This window comes from Sycon ciliatum, chromosome 1 (genome assembly GCF_964019385.1).
Source record: "Sycon ciliatum chromosome 1, ocSycCili1.1, whole genome shotgun sequence".
In the NCBI taxonomy this organism is placed as follows: Eukaryota; Metazoa; Porifera; class Calcarea; order Leucosolenida; family Sycettidae; genus Sycon; species Sycon ciliatum.
The window spans coordinates 18,363,775-18,385,246 of NC_088643.1; the positions used below are offsets into that span (position 1 = coordinate 18,363,775).

A 21,472-nucleotide genomic window follows, 5' to 3' on the forward strand; every position below is an offset into this window, starting at 1 on the left:
CAATCTGTCCCCGGGGAAAATTGCGGAAAAAATCGCAAAAAACGCGGGGAAAAACGCGGCATAATATGGCATAATTTGCGGTGAATTTGCGGTAAATATGCGGTGAATAATATTGATGTGCGGCAATTTTCAGTGAGTATGTAGTGAAATCAATCAGTTACAAGTCTCTGGTGTACGCACTCGTCATATTTGAGTAAAAAGCCGCCACGATGAGACGTTGCTGACCAAACAGTGCACTGTGTGTACGTGTAGTGCAACAAAAAAGTTCAAAAAACGCGGGAAAATCGCGGAAAACGCGGTCTTTTAAAAAATCGCAAAAAACGCGGAAAAAAACGCGGCCGCGGAATTGCAATTTTCCCCGGGGACAGTTCAATACACCGAACAAACACCAACACACATAATCCAATAGGGAACTGCTTCTCTGCACCTAAATTTTCTGTTCACCTAACCTGGCCTTTTGCCCTCATACCGAAAATATTGAGCACTGATCATTTCTGAAATTACAGTATTCTGGACGGCATGTACTTGCCCACACTGTCTACAGCGTGGTGGTACAGTCAACTTTGCGTATAACGACACTCGGCGGGGCATCAGAAAAGTGTCAGTGTCGTTATACCCGAAGTCTCATTATATGTGTTGCAGTGATATGGGACTCTGCTCTAGGCATGGAAATTCTGCCGCTATTCGCGAATTGTCGTTATCTCCGCAGTCGTCATGACTCATTAGCAAAGTTGAATGTATATGTAGCTTTCACTCCACCTCCCCTAGAGCGGTACAGACAGGCTCATTGAACGAGGGCAATCACCCTATGTGCTTCACATGGCCGCAAGACCAAGGCCCTGCACCTGCCTGGGCAATGACCTCATGTGCTTCACATGGCCGCAAGACCAAGGCCCTGCACCTGCCTGGGCAATGACCTCATGTGCTTCACATGGTCGCAAGACCTAGGCCCTGCACCTGCCTGGGCAATGACCTCATGTGCTTCACATGGCCACAAGACCAAGGCCCTGCACCTGCCTGGGCAATGACCTCATGTGCTTCACATGGCCGCAAGAAACTTACCAAGTAGCTCAACCTGTCGTCTCGTGGCGTTGAACCACAGGCACTCCCATTCTACAGCAGTAAGTCACAGTGAACACATGCACAGAGAGAACAATCAAAACTGAGGGTTACAGAATGGCTCAGACCATGCAGTGGTCGCCAGCTATTCTGGATTATACGAAGAATGTGATGTCGAACATATCAACGTCCCAACCCTGACCCTCCCTGGATGAGTCTGTTGATTTGTTCCGAGGCTCGCCATCCAGAAGGCCGAAGAACATAGAGGGAACAAGGGCTTTCATCAGTAGAAACTGCCGTTCACGCATGCGTGAACACCAACAATAAAACAAAACAAATCACTAAATCATGAATTTCACTAAAAAAAAAGGTGTCAAGAGTTCGGGAACTCAGTAGGCAGAACGCATTGATGTGGAGATTGGAGACAGAGCATTCTGAAATGTAGCCTACAATTCCTTGCCCGTATGCTGAGCAAAGTGCAGCATACTACTGGATGCGGGAGTCCGTTATCACTTATCAGGTAGGGTTTCGACCTGCATGGCCGTATGAACCGCTAGGTCACTCTCCCTGATTCGGACCCTCTTGCATCACATGGCCCTATGGTCCAGGGCGCAGGCCGGCGGAGTCCTTTCAAAGTGGCTTCCGTCTACATTGCTGCATGTCGGATGTGCACGAGGAGGATATCTCAACTGTGCACGAGGCATACAGTCAAACCTCGTTAGGGCAAACTTCAAGGGACTAAACACATTTGTTTGTCTTATCGGGAGTTCTTCTTATCCAGATCTGACAAAAAACATCGATATGCATATGGATTGTATTTATGTGAAGGTGCATGCTGTGGTACATGGGAAGCATTTTATTCAGAACCAGGTAAGTACAATGAATCACAACTGTGCCGAAAGTTCGTACAACGCGCTGATTTTCTTCAAAACACGCTTAAAAACAATTTTCACTGTACGTACAATTGGCCTCGACTATTGAAAAAAAAGAAGAAGAAAAAAGGCAGCCAGCGCACGGGCGTGGACCGAAAGTTCGTACTACATGTACATGACCACGATGATTTTGTTCAAATCACACTTGATAATAGTTCGTCTTCGCGAAAGTTCGCTGTACAGAAGTTCGTCGTAAACGAATAATTTTGACTTGAATTGATGCCTGGCCAACTAAAAGGATTGGCCCTAGTTTGTACTAATGGAAAGTTTGCCTTATCAGTGTTCGTCCTAACAAGGTTTGACTGTATTTCGACAGTGCGTGCTGGATATCGCGACTATGCATGGCAGATATCTCGGCTATGCATGGCAGATATCTCGACTGGGCATGGCAGATATCTCGACTGGGCATGGCGGATATTTCAACCGTGCGTGCCGGCTATCAGGCTTGCACAGTACAGTCAGACCTCGCTTAACCGCACACATCCGTTTTCCACAAAAAATATCCGGATAGGCAAGGGAACCGGATAATTGAACACACATACTGCATGTATGCATGGCATATGCCGCAAATCGGTAACCAACGAATTTCTTCCGCATGGCGAGGGATCCGGATAAGCAAGGTCTGACTATAGTAAACACTTACTATATATCCGGCAGAGGTGCCTGGTTCCTCGGCATGACATACGAGTACTGTATTTTCCGGAGTATAAGCCCCCCCCCCCCCCTATTTTTTTGCCACGAAATACAGACATCTGTCCTATTGATTTTATCACCATTAATTTGATCGTTTCAAAAATTTGAAGGACGCCTCACACAGCTTCATTGCACTCGAATAGTTTGCAGGCAACCTGCCTACACTCAAGAGAGCACTGCATTTCCCACAAATCCATTAGAAGTATCGTTTCATGAATTTGATCATCGGAGTATAAGCCGCACCCCCTTTTTTTGGGGGTGAAATTTGAGTAATCAAAGTGCGGCTTCCACTGCAGAGAATACGGTACCAGTCGACCTGATAGCCTGTTGGCAGCAGGTTTCTGGCTGTTCATTATAGTCAAGAGAACTAACTGTTCCTCAAAGTGGCTCCTCCATCTTGTAACATGCTACCTATCTGATTGTTATATGCTGTAACTGCATGTACGGCAAACGTGTCCGCCATTGGCGTCCTTCGTGCAGTCAACAGATATCCTTAGCTAAAAAACGCTCGTAAACGCAAACCTTTCCGTACTTCGGATCGTTCAAGCAGACTTTTCCCTTAGCACAATGTACGTTATAGTTGAGACGAAGTAGTCGTGACAACCATGGCAATATGAATTTTCGTGGAAACAGGTGCGGGAAATTCAAAATTTTGAACCAGGGATTAGTTTGCTGTCGTTCCGAAAGAATACCTTGGCGAGGTCTTTTACTCTGGAATAGCAAAAGCACAGCGAAAATGAGTTTTCGTTGTTCCCAGGTACTTGGAAAACCTTTCCTAAATGCAGCACCGAAGACTGTAAGGGTTCTCCAGCTCCAGCACGTCTGGGATAGGCCGATGAATTTCTTCCTCAGGAGTGCCGTGGAACCGGTCCTTTGTTTCCCAGATCATGAGATGGGATAGAGAAAGAACGGCACGAAGCAGAGGACGCAGACATTGTCAACTGAAAGGCAAAACTCGCCAAAAAAGCTAAATGTCACAAGAGGGAGCAATCTCGACTCTCATCTCGATCTGCACGTGCTTTTTATCTCCCGCCAGTTACAAAACAATGCGAGTTTTTGCAGTTTTTGCAGAATTACCAAAACGAACGTCGGCCCGTTATTTTGAGCTCTGTAACGTTTTTTCCGTTATCCCATAACGTCTTTGGTCACGGCTGGGACTGAGTACCGTAAGCGTTAGCGTTATCGTACTTTTGCTAAGGATGTCTAATGCCGCCCTATCACTGTACGCAGTCTACTGGTGCATGATTACATTATCATAAGAGCTTTTCGTCCCTGTTTGTGGTGTCTTTGCACAAGTTTTGTTGCCTGAGAGAAAGGACCAAAAGGACCAAAATGTTGCGTGTGTGTTTGGTCCTTTCTCTTATACTGTAAGTAAACACATACTCGGCGCATATTTGTTTTCCGGCGATTTTCGGCCGGATCATATTTGGCTGAAAATTTGTTGCAGCCGAAATTTTGTTTTGCAAGGTTCAGTGTGACAGTGTATACAAGCAGCAGGAGTACAGGCCGAAACTTTGAAATGTGTTATAGCCCTGGGAGGCCGAACATTAGTCGACTTACAGTACATGAATACGATTGGCTCACCATACGAGTTTAAATTCTAAATTGTTGTGTGAAGATCGCGTTCGCATGAAATTCTGACGCGCAACTAAATCCCGGTTCTGCCAACTGCGTAGTCGCAAAGAGAGTGTCAGGGCCTGCTGGAGAGCCGCGTCAGCCGGGTCACGCGCCCGGTTGGGGAACTGCACGACCTGGCTGAACAGATAACACCGAGTCCAGTCTGACCCGGCTGAAAAATGTCTCAAACTGACAATGGATTCCTAAAATACCGGTATTTTACGACTCGCGGACCCCATCTGTTGCAAATCTAGCGCAACCGTACACACTACAGACTACAGTCTACAAGCGACAGAAACTCGGCTTGGGTCAACTGGGGTCAACTGGTTCGAGCGCGATCTGGCCAGCGCGGCGAGCAGGAAGTCAGGACATTGAAAGTCGATGGGGCAGGCAGTCAAAAGCGTAACTTTGGCTATAGCTTTTGACACAGTTGCAAGTTTTGAGCAGGCGTTTGGTTGTTTTTCTGCCGGATGATCTGAACCGGTTGGCCTGCATGCGCCAGGTACACTCTGACCGGGCTGTGTTGAATGTCTAGAGCAGGCCCTGAGTGTGTGCATGTATGTGTGTCCATGTGTATGTGTGTACGTGTATGTGTGTGTGTGTGTGTGTGTATGCGTGTGTGTGTGTGTGTGTGTGTGTGTGTGTGTGTGTGTGTGTGTGTGTGTGTGTATGTTTGTGCGTATATGTGAGTGTGTATTTGTGTGTACATGTGTGCATGCATGTGTGTACGCATGTGTGTGTTTACTGGTTCACAATGTGTACTTACTGGAAGATGCTTTCTTCAAGGCCCGCTTCTTACACTGTGTATTGTTAAGGTGGGGAGAGAATACTGACATTTGCAGGTGGTTGATGAAAGAGATCAGATGGGCAGAGAGAAAGAAAGAGAGAGAGAGAGAGAGAGAGAGTCAGAGAACACAAAGGGAGGCAGACAGACAGACACACAGACAGACACACACACACACGCACGCACGCGCGCGTACACACACACACACAAACACACAGGGGGAGGGAGAGAGAACACAGCAGAATAGATCAAAGACACGTTTCGCCTACCTTAAAAGTATGCATTTGCATTGATTTAGAATCAGACTCCAGATTCATCCGGGTCCAAATTCTCTTTCTTCTTTTACCCTATTGCACATTATTTCTAATCGTTGTCACTTGTCCGAATGCACTGTTTGTAATTGTATTTTACACATTCCTAACAAGTATTAGAAAAAATGACGGATGTCTCGGTATGTCTACTTCGGACTCGTCAACTAGTGTCCGAACCATAGGGAACTATCGATTATGCTTCATTCCAATTCGATGATAAGTATGTCGTCGGTATTGTTGATATTAGAAAACTAACGCGTGCACGAAATCGACCTATGGCGCGACAAGGAAACGTACGGGATTATTTGAATTTGTTTAATGTGAGCACAGAGAAGAGCATGCTAAAGGCAAGAGAAGAGGGATGGGTGGCAACAGCAACAGCAGCAGCAGCAGCAGCAGCAACAACAACAACAACAACAACAACAACAACAACAACAACAACAACAACAACAACAACAACAACAACAGCAGCAACATTCTACTCACGTTGAAAGACTGGCCAATGCCGAATGATATTTGACCTATCTGCGGAAGCAAGACAGAATACAACGTAAAAGGATTCTTATCAATTTGTTGAGCAGCGATGGAAGGAGGAAAGTCCGCAGGAACAATACTGTAAATGAAGCGGCTTTTTATTTCCTTTTTCTTCTTTTGCACCGAGATATTATTTCTTGCTGTTTTTACCGGATGTGTCACGACTTTGAATTGAATTGAATTTTCCTGAATTGATTTGATTTTTAGCATTATGAGCGGCTTTATTGACATTGCTCTTCAGATTGGATTTTTTATTTTTTATTGGCCCGTAAAAGAGGCTCCTTTGCGTGATAAAAAAAAAAAAAAAAAAAAAAAACAATACTGTAAAGGGGTAAACTTTCCCGGTGCACAAATTTCGTGTTTTCAAGAATAGCTCTGAAAAATTTACGATTTTATCAACTCAGTCAGATCAGGCTCTGTACAAAATCAAAGCACGGAGCAGTTTGCGGCGATATAAATCTGCGAATGTGTGATGATTGCAAAAATAGCAAATTCAATCCCTAGCTTTTTAGTTTTTTAAATATTTTTTTATATGAATAAACGCCGGAGAGATAACAATTTTAATAAAGCAATAAAAAAGAACTACTAGACTGATAAATATGGTGGTAAAGACACACCTGGCAATATGGTGGTAACCACACGCCTGCCCACACACGCTCTCTAAGCTGCAAATTTCTGGCACAGAGCTCTCCTTCTCACCACCACGACCATCAGTTCGCGCCTGGCGCCTCGTCAATGCATGGTTGGCGGTATCCGACATAGCAGGCTGGTACATCAAGTAGCGCATGGCACATAGAAGATGACACCGCAACGACATAGCTCGATTGCGACGTACGTTTCGTCCCCGCTGGACTCATCAGGCAATCTTCTTCTTGGATGTCTTCATACGGAGCTTGACTCGGGAGAATGAAGTTGAAGACACCACTGCAGCCGTACTTATGGTTGATAAATATGGTGGTAAAGCCACCTGGCAATATGGCGGTAAACACACGCCTGCCCACACACGCTCTCTAAGCTGCAAAGTTCTGGCACAGAGCTCTCCTTCTTACTCTCCTGTGTCATCTTCTATGTGCCATGCGCTGCTTGATGTACCAGCCTGCTATGTCGGAGACCGCCAACCATGCATCGACGAGGCGCCAGGCGCGAACTGATGGTGGTGGTGGTGAGAAGGAGAGCTCTGTGCCAGAACGTTGCAGCTTAGAGAGCGTGTGTGGGCAGGCGTGTGTTTACCGCCATGTGTTTACCGCCATATTTCCAGGTGTGTCTTTACCACCATATGTATCAACCATAAGTACGGCTGCAGTGGTGTCTTCAACTTCAAACTATTGTCGTGGACATGGAAATCCGGCCGCACGTCTAGCGGCCACAGGGCGCTGGCCATGCAGCCGTAGCATGTATGCGCTGCTAGCTGCTGGTCCAGGATCAACATGATTGTGCACTGCATGCAACGACTTACGTTCTGTACGCGTTGAGGGTGCCGGCCCCGGTCTATCGACTGGATTTCCATATCCGCGACAGTACTAGACGAGTAACTAATTCAGTCACGATATTCCACTGATGATAGTGACATGAAAATCGATTCTGGAAAACATTTGACTTCGTTGACGCATGATGATGACGGCAGAGTTAGTTCTTTTATTGCTTTTATTTTTTTTAATGTCTTGCCAGAGTCCGCCCTTAAATACATCGACTGTTAACTGGAGCATTCCCAAATGGCGTGGCGGAGCATGAAAACGTCGATCGCACAACGCTCGCGCCCGTAGCACTGGTGATGGTATTGCACACGGCCAAGCGCCCAACTGATTTCCACCAATAATTGTGGTTGTGAAATCCGATCTTGTGAACCGTAATGCGGAGCCCCAAATGGTGCATTGAACCTCGTCACCGGCAATCTCATTGACAAAGGAACGGCTTAGCAAATACGTGAGCTTCTCGCCCTGTGGACTTACTTGTGCCAACTTCCGTGCTTAGACATACCAGGAACTCGTCCACCAACTCCTGTGGCTTCTTACGGGCTGGGCAAGGGTCGGCTTTGATCTCTACGCACATACAAACACACACAAACACACACACACACATACACGCACACACACATGCATACACACACACACACACACACACACACACACACACACACGCATACACGAGCGCATCAACAAACAACAGAACAGGCGGCTGGAATTGTTTGCCGAACAGCCGAGGCAGAAACGTCCAATATGGCACGAGGCATCTCTCAGATTTTTGGCCAGATCCAGTCTCAGCTTACTTTTTATATATACTATAAGGTAAGCAGCAACCTTCTGAACAAGAGCAAAATGCACCTTTTGCAATTGTATGGGTAGCTTCTGTAGCTCTCAACAACTGCACTTAAAGGGGAACTCCGGTCCAAAATCACCCCCATTTTTTATTGCGGAATCCATTAGAGTATGTCGTAAGTGGTAGAATGGCGAAAACCGGAAGCTTCTACGACAAGGATAACATACCTAAATTACCAATTGCAATTTTCCATATTTGGCACGAGGGGCCCCCGCCCACCCTGTGACGTAAAACGTTCTCAGTGACCTCCAAATTTTTTTATTCAAATGGTAGCCCTGCAGAAATTTTGAAAAAGGTATTCACTGTTTTTTCTTCAATCAATAACCCTTGTACTAGTATTCATTCGATCATCATGTTGGAGGAAGAGGAGACCACGGGAGGTGTGGAGGTGGACGCCACTTCGGATTCAACAACACCGAGGCCTTTTAGGTTCGAGCCGAAGCGCGCATCAGCGTCTGCGAAACTGTCTACAAGTAATATTTCTGAGACTACAAAACAGATGAACGTGAAGAGAACGCTTTGGTTGCAAGTGCTCGCGTGAGAAGCACTGCTTGATGCCGTTGCGGACAATGCAGCATGATGTGGAGCGAGGTCGAGTCGACTTGTTGCTGGGAGGTTCCTGCAGCTTTCAGTAAACGCGGCGAGCAGGAAGGGCTGCAGTGCGTCACGCAGCACTCAGAGTTTGCTGTTGTTTGCCTGCAAAAATCAGTGCTTGAGGTGGCATTGCTTTCCTTCGAAGAATTTCGGGCAAGGTGTGGACCGTGGTCAAACAGGTGAGGATTCACTGAATCGGTTTCATTATTTCCTTTCTTTCCATGTTTCATGTACCGGTACAAAGTAGATGGGAAGTGTTGTGCAATGATTTTGTGTACAGTATTCAAATTCACCAACTTCCATCACACAATCATGAAGTTCTATTGCACCCATGCCAATATAATTATACTGGTACAACGATGTCTTTCATTCATACTATTCCTAGCACTGTAAGTGTTTCAACTGTGTGTAAAAGTGATGTAAATTTGAAAAAAGGCCAAAGTGTCTTCAGTATAGTAGCCCATAGAAATATTAACTCGAATCCGAAATTATTTACACTGAAACTATTTACTTTTACACAATCATGAAGACACTCGTGGTATGTGTATCTACATCTCTCCAACTGTTTTGTGCAGGATTTGGAGACATGTGGCGTATAGACAATACACATGGTTCACCCATGGATACTTTGGACGCAAGCAGCGGCGTGTGATACCGTCTTGCGTGGTATCGAAGATAAAGCAGCTGTACCAGAAGCCAATGCAGATGCGCACTGGGGCTTTGAGGAAGCAGTTGGACATGATGATGATGATGATGATAATGCTTCTTGGCCTGGTTGACGTTCACATAATCATTGGTACATGTGCATGCAGAATGCTGAAAACAGTTGACAGACACGATTTATAACTATTCTTGACTCGGGCAATATTTGTGTTTTCGGGTGGGCGCATGCTTTGCACCAATGCAGCTGCACGAACAATCTGGTAAAGTTGACAGATACAATGGCACAAGACTGTACTGTGTTCGGGAGCATGAGGTTGTGCCGGTGCCGTGGCGAATGCAGAGAATGGTTGTATGCACATCGTTCAACAGGTCCTTCAAGAAGTTGCAGGACATTGTCGTGCAGCTTCTTGGCCACTTTGTTCTTTTGGTGTATTCCAGCCTGTACCTGAGCACACCCTCCTTGGTTTTGGCGTGCGCTCTCCCAATATTGGCATTGTGGGACAGACATGCCGACTGTACCCGTGCTCTCATGCCATTGTACGAAAAGTGGACACGTTTTGGTGCCCACTTCAGTATGACAGCATGGAAAATTTCCAGACTACAAATCATACTGTACCTTGTATTTGTGGCAGTGTAGCTGCAACCGGAAAGTAACGCAATGGAAACTTACAGATAAAGAGAACCGAAATAACACACATGATAACGTTCCATGTACATTACATCAATTCTCGACTTCACTGACTAGGATTTTGAGTAGAGGACTTTGAGTAGGACTGTAGTCGTTTAGAGCTACGTTCTGGACGGCACAAAATCATGCCGTTCACTTACCTCATCGTGCTCACGTTCCTGGAAGTAAATCGAAGATGGTCTGCTTTTGCTGGCAGCAGAGGTAGAGGAGCTACTAACTATTAGTATGACATGCACCGCCAAGTTTCAGGATGGCAGAGACCCTGGCTTCAAGCGTCGCTGCTGCTTCTGCTTATAGCCACCAATGCTTTGTGCAAACTCTTGTTGGAAATCTCTTTCATAGCACATCTCAGTGAAATGCTCAGTGCAGACACGATTATTTTTCGTCGGAGAAAAATCCTTCCAACATACTCTCCATAGCCAAGCTGTCGTCAGGTTCGCGTCAGCCAGAGGAAAGCCATGCTACGACAGCCCGCAGGCGCCTCTTTCTTCGTGACATTGTTGCATCCAGAGACGCAGCAGCGAGTCGTGACAATAAATCGGGCATGGCACAGAACAACAAGCACTTCAACAATGGCCAAGGACTTTTCATTCTTGCTTCAATTATTTGAAAATTTCATCTGAGTGGACCGGGCTGAGAACGTTTTACGTCACAGGGTGGGAGGGGGCCCCCTCGTGCCAAATATGGAAAATTGCAATTGGTAATTTAGGTATGTTATCCTTGTCGTAGAAGCTTCCGGTTTTCGCCATTCTACCACTTACGACATACTCTAATGGATTCCGCAATAAAAAATGGGGGTGATTTTGGACCGGAGTTCCCCTTTAACGCAACGTAATTCAGTTCATCCAGTACTGCTGAACATGATGATTCAAAACTCAAAGCACATGCAACAAGCGCTGCAACAACAGTACTCCCAAACGTACCCTGCGCTCGGGAAAGAATTTCCGTTGCGACTTCCGTCGGCATTTCGGTTGCCGCCTCCGTCGCCATCTCCGTTTCCATCTCCGTCGCCATTTCCGTTTCCATCTCCGTCGCCATTTCCGTCGGCTCGGCCGTGGTGGTCGCTGGTTCAGTCGTAGGGCGCGTTGCCCTGGTGACGGGCATACGGTGAGAGACTAAACACACAGAACATCACTGGGTAGTTACGCTACACGAGCCAACACGTCGTTCCCGCCGGAATCCTCCGAGTCAGGTCAGTGTGTAAAACTCCATGATCTGGGCAGACTGGGGGAGGGGGGGGGGGGGACCCCGTCGATCGTTGGCCAGCTTCATCCGTTCATTACAATCATCACAGCAAACCCGGTTTAAGCTGGCCAATCCATGCATCTTACCAATGTGGTCCCAGTGTACGGGTGATCGCCTAAGTCAGGGTCATTTGACTGGAAATAGCATCCCTTGGTCCTGGTTGTAGCGGTCCTCTGGGACAGGTGGTCGCCTTATCCGAGTGGTCACTTTGACAGGTTTTACGGTACTGCATTTCAGGGAGACTGTTAAGTGGTTGCCACCGCGGCCCATACACAGCCCATACACAGCCCATACACAGCCCATACACAGCTATCTACCATTGTGTGATGACGCTACTAGCTTGAACCGAGGACCTTTGCCTTATTAAATACGTTGTGTAGTGGAATGTCTTACTATAAGTCAACAAATATCCAGCGGACATTTATTTTCGGCTATTTCCGGCCAGGTCAATGCCAGCAATGTAACGTTGCTCTGGAATAGTCAGCATACTAATACTACACTAGTACTACTGGTAGTACCAAGAGTCCATAACCCAAGAGTATGCAACTGTGATTATGGGTGCATGCGTGGCGCGCTGCCTTCATTACGTAACTTGCCTTCATCACGCTCTGAAAGCATGCATTCAAACTCTCAATTTCTCGCACGAGCCCATCCGTTTTTGCTCGATTCGTTCCAGTACCTACACAATCTCTGAATTCTGGCGCGTGAACTCCAGTTCCGTACGAAAGTTCATTTCAAACTAGAGGGAAAGTGCGGTGTTTGATTTTCCGCAGTGCGCGGACTGCAGCTGAATGATGTAATGAAGGCAGCGCGCCGCGCGGTTGGCCCATAGAAAAGAGGTCACAGCTGCATACTCTTGGGTTATGGACTCTTGGTAGTACTGGTAGTACTGGTAAGTTCGTAGAAATGGAAACGCAGCTGCAACAACAGCACAAGCAGCAGCAACACTAGCGGCAATAGCAACAATACCACCACAACCAACATCAGCAGCAGAAGCAGCAGCAGCACCACCACCACCAGCAGAAGCAGCAATACTACCACCACCACCACCACCACCACCTCCACCAGCCGCAGCAGCCACACCGGCAGCAGCAACAACAGCAGCAGCAGCAGTACCAGCAGCAGCAGCAGCAGCGACAGCGGCGAAGACAGTATAACATGAAGTAGATTCACTCACATTGACAGAGCGCTCCGTACGTTCCCAGTACACACTGACAGCGGAAGAACTGCCCCACCATCACGCATGTAGCACCATTGCGACAAGGCTCTCTGTTACAGATGTGACCTGGCCAAGGAAACAAACAAACAACACAGATCAGAACAGCCAACTCCTCTGCTACCGTGACATACACAAATGCGTGTGCACATGCTCCCGCACGTGTGTCCAAGCAAATCTGCAAACACTACGGCATACACACTCACACTCTCGTACACAAATGCAAGCATGCCCACTCGCACACTCATACGCACCCCCCCCCCCCCCCACACACACACATACACACGCTCGCATGCACGCACGCAAATACACACACACACACACAGTGACACACACATACACCCACCCACACACAAACAGAATACAGTCGTAGAACACACAAAAATACCCACATGCACCCCCTCTCCCTCCATACACACACCCATACCCACCAGCAGTGGCTGAGAGGCATGAGGCAATCTTGCAATGGCGACTCTCAACTGCCGGGCCGCCGCACACCACTGAACTTGGTTGCACCGATGAGCATGTGCGTGAACGGACCTGCACTCCCTTGCCACAGCTAGCCGAGCATGGAGACCACTTGCCAAAGTCATACACAGCTAAAGCAAAGACATTCACATGCACACATCACCAAGTACATCAACAAGTACATCAACAAGTACATCAACAAGTACAACTCAAACAATATACATGTAGTTGGATTGAAAAGCTTCCTCTTCCTATCCCCACACACACAAACACATACACACACAAACACATACACACACAAACACATACACACACAAACACATACACACACAAACACATACACACACAAACACATACACACACAAACACACACACACACACACACACACACATATACACACATGCACGCATGCACACACAAGCGCGCGCGCCAGCTCGCATGCCCCCCTCCACACACACACACACACACACACACACACACACACACACACACACACACACACACACACACACACACACACACACACGCCGTGAACCAACATCAGCAGACCTTAGAAATGCCTGGGAATAGCAGCACGCATACATTCAGTGCAACACAAATTTCAGTGCTATCATATCCGCCGCTAGGCTAGGAGCTGCCGTCTCACGTTGAGACTCACGTTCACACTTTCGCAGCGTGCACGGTTGTGTCTCAACGCGCATGCCCTTGCAGCGTCCGTTGACCAGACAGGAGCGTCGGCGCTTCTGCATTCCCGAGAGTGCACCGCACGATGCGATCGGCACAGGTGATGGATAGCATCTTCCCCACTGGTTCCACAGTCCCCAACCGGATGCGTTGCCAAGGGCGATGTCGGCAAGTGTCGGGGCGACGCGCTCGGGCGATGGCGTTGTTGTGCGCGATGGCGTTGTTGTGGGCGATGGCATTGTTGTGGGTGTGGTGGTCGGCTCAGGTGCAGCAGTGTGCTCCGGCCCTCGTGTGCTTCTCATATGCTGGACTATACACACGCGCAGGCACACACACACACACACATACACACACACACACATACACACACACACACACACATACATACACACACACACACATACACACACACACACACACATACACACACACACACACACATACACACACACACACACACATACAGATACACATACACACACACACATACACACACACACACATACAGACACATACACACACACACATACATACACACACACATGCACACACATACAGATACATACACACACACATACATACACACACACGCACACACATACACACACATACACACACATACATACACACACATACACACACACACATGCACACACATACAGATACATACACACACACACACACACACACACACACACACACACACACACACACACACACACACACATACATACACACACACACACGCACACACACACACACACGCACACACACACACACACACACACACACACACACACACACATACAGATACACAGTCGTCGACAGTTGCTTCATAACTCGTTTCCTTGTGTTTTCTTCTTCTATTTCACATCTATTACTGGCTCATTATCGGAGTTAAATTATAACATTGTCCAGTGTTGATCAACATGGCATACACTACCATACAAAAAGTAGAATCAGGAGAAAAGGGAACGGGTATTTGATTCTGCATTTTTAGTCGCACAAACCCGAACTCATTCCTGGGTACTGTGCAGAGATTCGTGATGAAACCAATACGCCGGACATGCACTAGCCCACAGTGTGTGGAGCACTGTGGCATGCATGTGTACTTGGTCACTGGCGGTCTCCAGCGGTCACTACTGCACATACTGCACTACTGTTAGTGCAGTATGTGTAATCAATTTTCATGTTGAGTGATACCACACGTTGATCGTTAACCATATCCTGGTCGTAAAAGAGTATGGATTCGGTTCACACCTCCCCCCCCCCCTCCCCACACACACAGCTGTGCACATGCACACCCACACACACATACACACACGCGCGCGCACACACACACACACCACACACACACACACTTAAACCTGGTCCTGGTCCTGGTATACACTGCCATGTAGGTCACGTGTTTCTCGTTGAGCGAGACGGAGACGAGAGGAGACATGAGCGTTGGTGACGGGATAAGTCGTTTCGCCTTTTGAAACGCCTCTGGCAATTCTGACATTGCAATTGGAACGTGTCCCTTTCATCAGCAGTTGGGCGCCTGGTGGATCGGTTGCAGTTGTGGATAGCAAAGCCCTGGATCGACTTACAGCAGCGTTCACAAATGGGACAGTGAGCGGTACAGCACGGTTTCCGAATACATAGGCAAACACACACACACACAAACTATAATACTCAGCACGTCTCTCTCTCCCCCTCCCCATACCTATCATACTGCCAAGCACACATAGTACATACCGACAACAGAGCAGGTCTGCAAGCAGTCGTGCTCCGACTCAAAGTTGTTGTCGTTCGCTCCACATCCGCTGAACACAAACGGAATGCACCTCCGCAGTCTGAAGTCAAAGTAAAACCGTGGCATTGCCGCACGGCATCGTCCATCCTCGCGAGGCATCAAGCACATGAAAAATCCTGCGACAAAGATACAATGTAGGCGAAGGATCGTCAATGCAGCACAAAACAAAACATTAAAAAAGCTGTCCCTACACTGTGCATTCCATTTCACCTGCAAAACATACGACTGTATCACACTAGCCTGAAAATAGATAGAAAACGCCCATACGAGACGGCATCAATGCAGCACACAAAACACACACGTGAAAAGATGCCAATGCATTGTGCATTCCATTTTACCTGTAAAACGTATGACTGTATCGTACATGAATACAAAATTAATAGTGAAATAGATAGAAAACGCCCATATGAGACGGCTTTGTTTTCTCTCCTATCTGTGATCCCAGATTCTGCTGCACCAACATGCTATCTTCCATGCATGGGTTCGAAGGACTACATGACTGCACTATATAAATTATAAAGAAGCCTTGCTTGCTAGTTTGACATGTTTTTCGATTTTGACAGCATGTTTACAAGGTTCCCAATACGGTTCAAATGGTCGCAAGACCGGGACTCTGCCAACCGGTTTATGGTTGTAGTCAGGAGCACTACGCGTCCTCGCCTTGTAACATGCTGTCAAAATCGGGAAAAAATGACTGTACTAGTAGATCTGAGAAAGGCGCTACGACAATAACGTTATTCGGAAAAAGAAGGCCAACAGCATTACTCGGCCATGGGAAAAAAACAGTGAGGTCATTAGGACGTCATAGCAACCTCATTCTCTACATCACCATCCCACAGCTAGGCCTAGTGATGTCGTTCTCTACATCTCCATTGTACTTTAGAGGCATAGTGATGTCATTCTCTACATCTCCATTGCACTTTAATTGGCATAGTGACATCATTATACAAAACCTCCATTGATTTTTTACAAGAAGCAGAGAGTGACCTCATTCCCTACACCATCACTGCGCCGGCTTTCGACACAGTGACCTCATTCTATACACCATCATTGCACTACTTCGAAGTGATATGCACAGGATGACAGTGACTTCATTCTCCGCATGTACTGATACCTCCATTGCACTTTACGCCGGCCATATGCTATCATTGCAGAATTCATCGTATCGCATGGCGAGGTATGGATGGTATTGTGTGGAAAGTTTTTTCAGCCTCTCATGTGTTCTCAGTGGGCAGCCGTCGGTGAGTCATGCAAGTCAAGATTTCAGCTGCCGGGAAACGAAAGCTCCAACGTTGAGCAACGCAACCTGCAAATAGTAATTGTCTTACAAACATTTATAGAAAAGAAAAAACTCGGACCCAGGAACTACAAGTTACGCTATAATGTCCACTAACTTTGGTTAACACCACCAGTCACTAAACACATGCATCATGATGCTCAGCTTGGAGGCCAGAGTTGAGCATCGTCAAGGCAGACAAAAAATACTGAATCTGACTGCCTCACAGTGCACGGTTCATAAAACAAGTCACGGATCCGAGCTAGCAGACATGACATTGAATATGATCCCCACATGTACCCCTAGTCGACTTTTCACTTGTCTCTTCCGGCCGCTCAAGCCTGTCTACCAGCATGTTTTGGAACTCTGCTTTAGAACCATGTACATTCTTTGTTGAATCCTAGATCCTGGGAAATAATGCATACGTGCAGGCTTCAGTCCCCTTAGGGTGCATGTCTGTCTGTGTGTGTCTCCTAATTGATCTCCTAAGGGGAATTCATTTAGACCGAATGCACAACTCATCTGCTCCAATCACACCCGCCAATAAGCTCGTTGCGCAATGGCGTACAATGTAGTTAGTACTGCCAACACCCCCACACGGCACAGCCACCTGGGCATGGTCCGGCGTGTAGGGTGTTGAACAGTGCATTCCTAATCCCAGCGTACTCGCATGCATTATTCATGCATTCAATATTTGGTAATGTGCAATGGGCATAAAAAGCTGGATGGGGGGGGGGGGGGACTTACGACTAGAATCGTCGATATTCGACAATGCGGCCAGTGCAGTGTTCAGCGCTGCAGTAGTAGACACAAACAAAACAACACACACATGAACAGCTAGCGACGGTGAGACCTTCTTTTTTTTTTTTAAAGCTCTGCTGCATGTCCATTGTCCAGCCATTCCGGCTAGACCCTGCCGGACTGAGCGCTACTACGCCTCTGCGTTACCGGGGAAACGGCCTGATAACAGGAACACATTCACACGTGGCGCGGCCTGCCAATCAGCTAGGACTAACAATGTCCTGAGTGGCCACTACTGTAGTCTGTGCAGCCCAGAGGCGTCACAGGGCAGTGGGGAGTGGCACGACCGGGGTTTGGGGGGGGGGGGGATACCGGTGGGAAAAAATCGGAATTTTCGACCCACAGGGCAAGTTTTACCGCTCTCTTATTATTTTTTTCTCACATGAATTGGACGGACCATCCTGGACAAAAGTGGTGCGACCGTGGTCGAATAGTCGTACCCTGTGTGACGCCCCTGCTGTGCAGTTGCAGGTCCGGCCTTGAAGAGAAGTCCACAACAGAAGGCATTTCATTGTCATTTGACAGTATACGTTCTGTCATGATGTTGGGTACGAAGAGGAGTCATACTCCCCAGACACAACGGACAACGGGAACAGGTTACTGGTAGGTGAGTGGAACGACATTAATTATAGACGAAGAGACAGAGACAAAGACGAACCGGAAACGACTACAGTATGGAAGAAAGAGAGAGAGAGAGAGAGAGAGAGAGAGAGAGAGAGAGAGAGAGAGAGAGAGAGCCTGAGAGAGAGAGAGAGAGAGAGAGAGAGAGATCGAGTGAGGGCGGCAAGAGAAAGGGCCTGGGTAGCTATGGCAAATATGGGCGCACAAGTAGCTACCCAGGCCAACGGAACAAAAAGGTGACAAAAGGAGACGAAAGGTGAGTACGAGGGTGCATGCAGGGCAGGCCAGCTTGGGAAAGGTTGTAGAACGTACCGGAGGAGGTACCTAGGAGGAGGTACCTAACAATGATAAGCCGGTTGCCACTAGCTTAGCCCGCTACTGTCAAACTGTCAAAAAGAGTGCGTTTTGCACATTGGTCATGTGACTACAAGTCTGTTAAAACTGTACATGCCATGGGGAGAGTGAAACCAGCATGGCCGGCATCATGTGAACCACGGATGCAGGATTGATTCACTGGAGTTGAAACCAACATGGCTGCCCCGGCTGTACAGCGGCCATGTGATCGATATGTGTGTAACGGCTTTGCACGACTGAACAAGATGGAGCCGAAAAAGCAATGGCCTGGGGGGAAATCAGGACACCATGGCTGATGAATCGGGCGCCATGTCTAACACAGATTGGCCATCGGTGTATTAACAGGAAAATGATAGTGTGAAGCTGGGGAGGCCACTACGCACAGCAGGTGGTCTCAGCAACATGGACTAGCCATCTCCTGGAATTTCCAAAACGTACATGAATTCTGCTGCAACTACCGTCGCAGACATTAAAATCCGCTCAGAAGTCAAGCGGCCGGCCACAAGGTGCTGGACTTGCAGCCACGAGCACTTATGGTCCATTTTTTACGGTGTGTACGTGAACTACATCACACATGTGCATGTAGGCGCTAAAAGCAGTAAGGGGGCCGGGCCTGGTCATTCCCTTGGATTTCAGTGTGGACCACGGCAGTAGTTCAGGCAGGTAATGCTGGCAGAAAAAGTGTCAGAGTTTGGTACTTTCAAGTCTGGACTTCCCAGAGAAGTATTGGAGAGAAAAAAAGTAAAAAGCTATAGTCTTTTCTGGTGTCTTCATGTTTGATATACGTCGTAACAGATACAGAAAAGCAGCACAATTCGAGGAGTTCCCCGTCATACGGTTTGTACGTATGGTTCTGCCAATAATTTCACTGTTTTTTTTCGAGCAGAATCTGCCAAATGTTGTGAGCATTATCCACCAAGCTGCAATGGCTAACTGCAACCCAGTCATACAGCCGTGGGAGGGGGGGGGGAGAGAGGGAGCTGAGATGCAATCAACTAGCTGAGCTACAAGGTGATTTGGCTATTTTAATGTTTGGCATTTCTAACAAATGTGAAGAAAGTGCTTTCACTCCATCTCTTATTCCGCTGTGTGCATGGATGTCAGCGCCAAAATTTTACGCTGGCCGTGGGGCAAGAGATGGAAACTCAACTGTGACTCGCTATAGATCGACAGTTGCCAGAAACTTTTAAAAGTCCATGGAATTTCCTTGCCCCTGTCACGTTGGCGGAACAATTGTAAAATACAGACCCGTCACGGACGAGCGGGACAGAAGATCACCTCAACAGTTGTATAGAGGCTATGTGATGATTTCTCAATGGATTCGCTTGTAGAAAAGAAAAAGGACCGAGGAACTACAAGTTACGCTATAACGTCCACTAACACCACCAGTTACTAAACAATCAGCTCAGCTCACCTATCATAGCGTAACTTGTAGTTCCTTGGTACTTTTTCTTTTCTATAAATTTATCCTTGGCTCTCCATCCGAGTCCATTCTTGCACACCGGATTCGCTTATGTGCGCTCAGCATACGGCGTGAGTCAACGGATTTGCGTTTAGGCGCTATGTATTCAGCGTGAGTCGCTAGCGCTAGTGCAAGTGCAGCGCTGTACCGTGACTTGGCCAAAGACAGTATCTCAACTGATGATATAATCGCATAACCTATATACCAACATCATAGCATGCATACGTGGGGGTCAAGACAGTGTTCACCAAAACTGGCAGAAAGAGGCAACCACTGGGATTTCGTTGATTCTGACGATGGCACTTGTGTACAAGTGCTGAATGATCTCACCACACTCCCAGCCCACAGACGTCCCAGAACAGGTGTAACTAGCTAAGCTTCCCGACCACGCAGCAGTGAAGTATCCAGTACACCAGGGCATGTAACAGTTTCCGACCACGTCGCCACCGCGCAGACGGGTGCACGTCCTGTACTTGTGGTCGAGCCCTGCGCCTGCGGGCATACAGCGTAGACCTAAATGTACATACTCTCTGCGTTTTTTCTACATCATTATGAATAATGCCAATGATGGAGGAATTCTGAATCTATCCTATCCGGCAACATCTTCACGCTTCAATGGAACGTGCTAGTCGTTTACGGCCAATGTTCTCGACCTCCTTTGGATTTGGCGTGGAGTCCATCGATCAAGGGCACGGTTCTCTCGTTTTTTTGGGGCAGCTGAAATCGCTCGCCTCAACAAACATAGCATGACTTGCGAGGATGCAGCGACTGCTTATTGCCGCATGAAGAACAGCTTCGATTCCAAGCATGACCGCCTACTTGTATTTTGAATAATTATTTTCTGTCCCGTAACCAGACGAGTACACACGTGTATGCCCGCACCACGCACAAAGACATGCAAGCAACTCAGCAAGCCGGCCATGATTGAAAGCTAGCGCCCCGGCAACTCAGTAACTCTACTACTTACTGACAGCCAGCAGCGTCGCCAGCAGCACAAACGCACTCCCTCTCAGCATGATGCCTTCCCTTCCCAGCAACACAGCACGGAAGCTTTTCTTGTATCAGCGAACTCAAGACAATCCCACTCACTCTCGGAGAAGAGCTACTCAGCGCAGCTCTGCAAAACTCAAATACAAACACTGAAACAGCTCTCGAGTCTTCTGCATTATCAATATCATGTCTTTTGGCAGGCCGGACTGCTCTCTCGCTGTAGCCTGTAGTTCGGTTTCGCTCTCCACCTGTCCTGAATCGTGAATAGCTGAGACAGTGACAGATCATACACGACATGATGGCCAGGTTAGCTCATCAAGCAACGCACATCGCGACTCGAGGTGAACCGGGCGAAATCAAGTCTG

General features: G+C 47.6%; 1 protein-coding gene across 1 annotated transcript in view; it reads right to left on the reverse strand.

Annotated features, from left to right (window-relative positions):
• Positions 1-21,292, reverse strand: part of LOC135816235 (uncharacterized) — a 23,345-nt gene extending 2,053 nt beyond the window's left edge. The window contains exons 1-11 of the mRNA XM_065329649.1: positions 21,085-21,292; positions 17,627-17,674; positions 15,546-15,719; positions 13,780-14,115; positions 13,084-13,251; positions 12,614-12,721; positions 11,115-11,306; positions 7,880-7,969; positions 5,883-5,921; positions 5,068-5,130; positions 1,063-1,113 (exon numbers count right to left, since the gene is read on the reverse strand). Of these exons, the coding sequence (XP_065185721.1) occupies positions 1,063-1,113; positions 5,068-5,130; positions 5,883-5,921; positions 7,880-7,969; positions 11,115-11,306; positions 12,614-12,721; positions 13,084-13,251; positions 13,780-14,115; positions 15,546-15,719; positions 17,627-17,674; positions 21,085-21,133 (1,318 nt within the window). The 5' untranslated portion in view covers positions 21,134-21,292. The remainder of the gene's footprint in view (positions 1-1,062; positions 1,114-5,067; positions 5,131-5,882; positions 5,922-7,879; positions 7,970-11,114; positions 11,307-12,613; positions 12,722-13,083; positions 13,252-13,779; positions 14,116-15,545; positions 15,720-17,626; positions 17,675-21,084) is intronic.
• Positions 21,293-21,472: the final 180 nt, after the last annotated feature.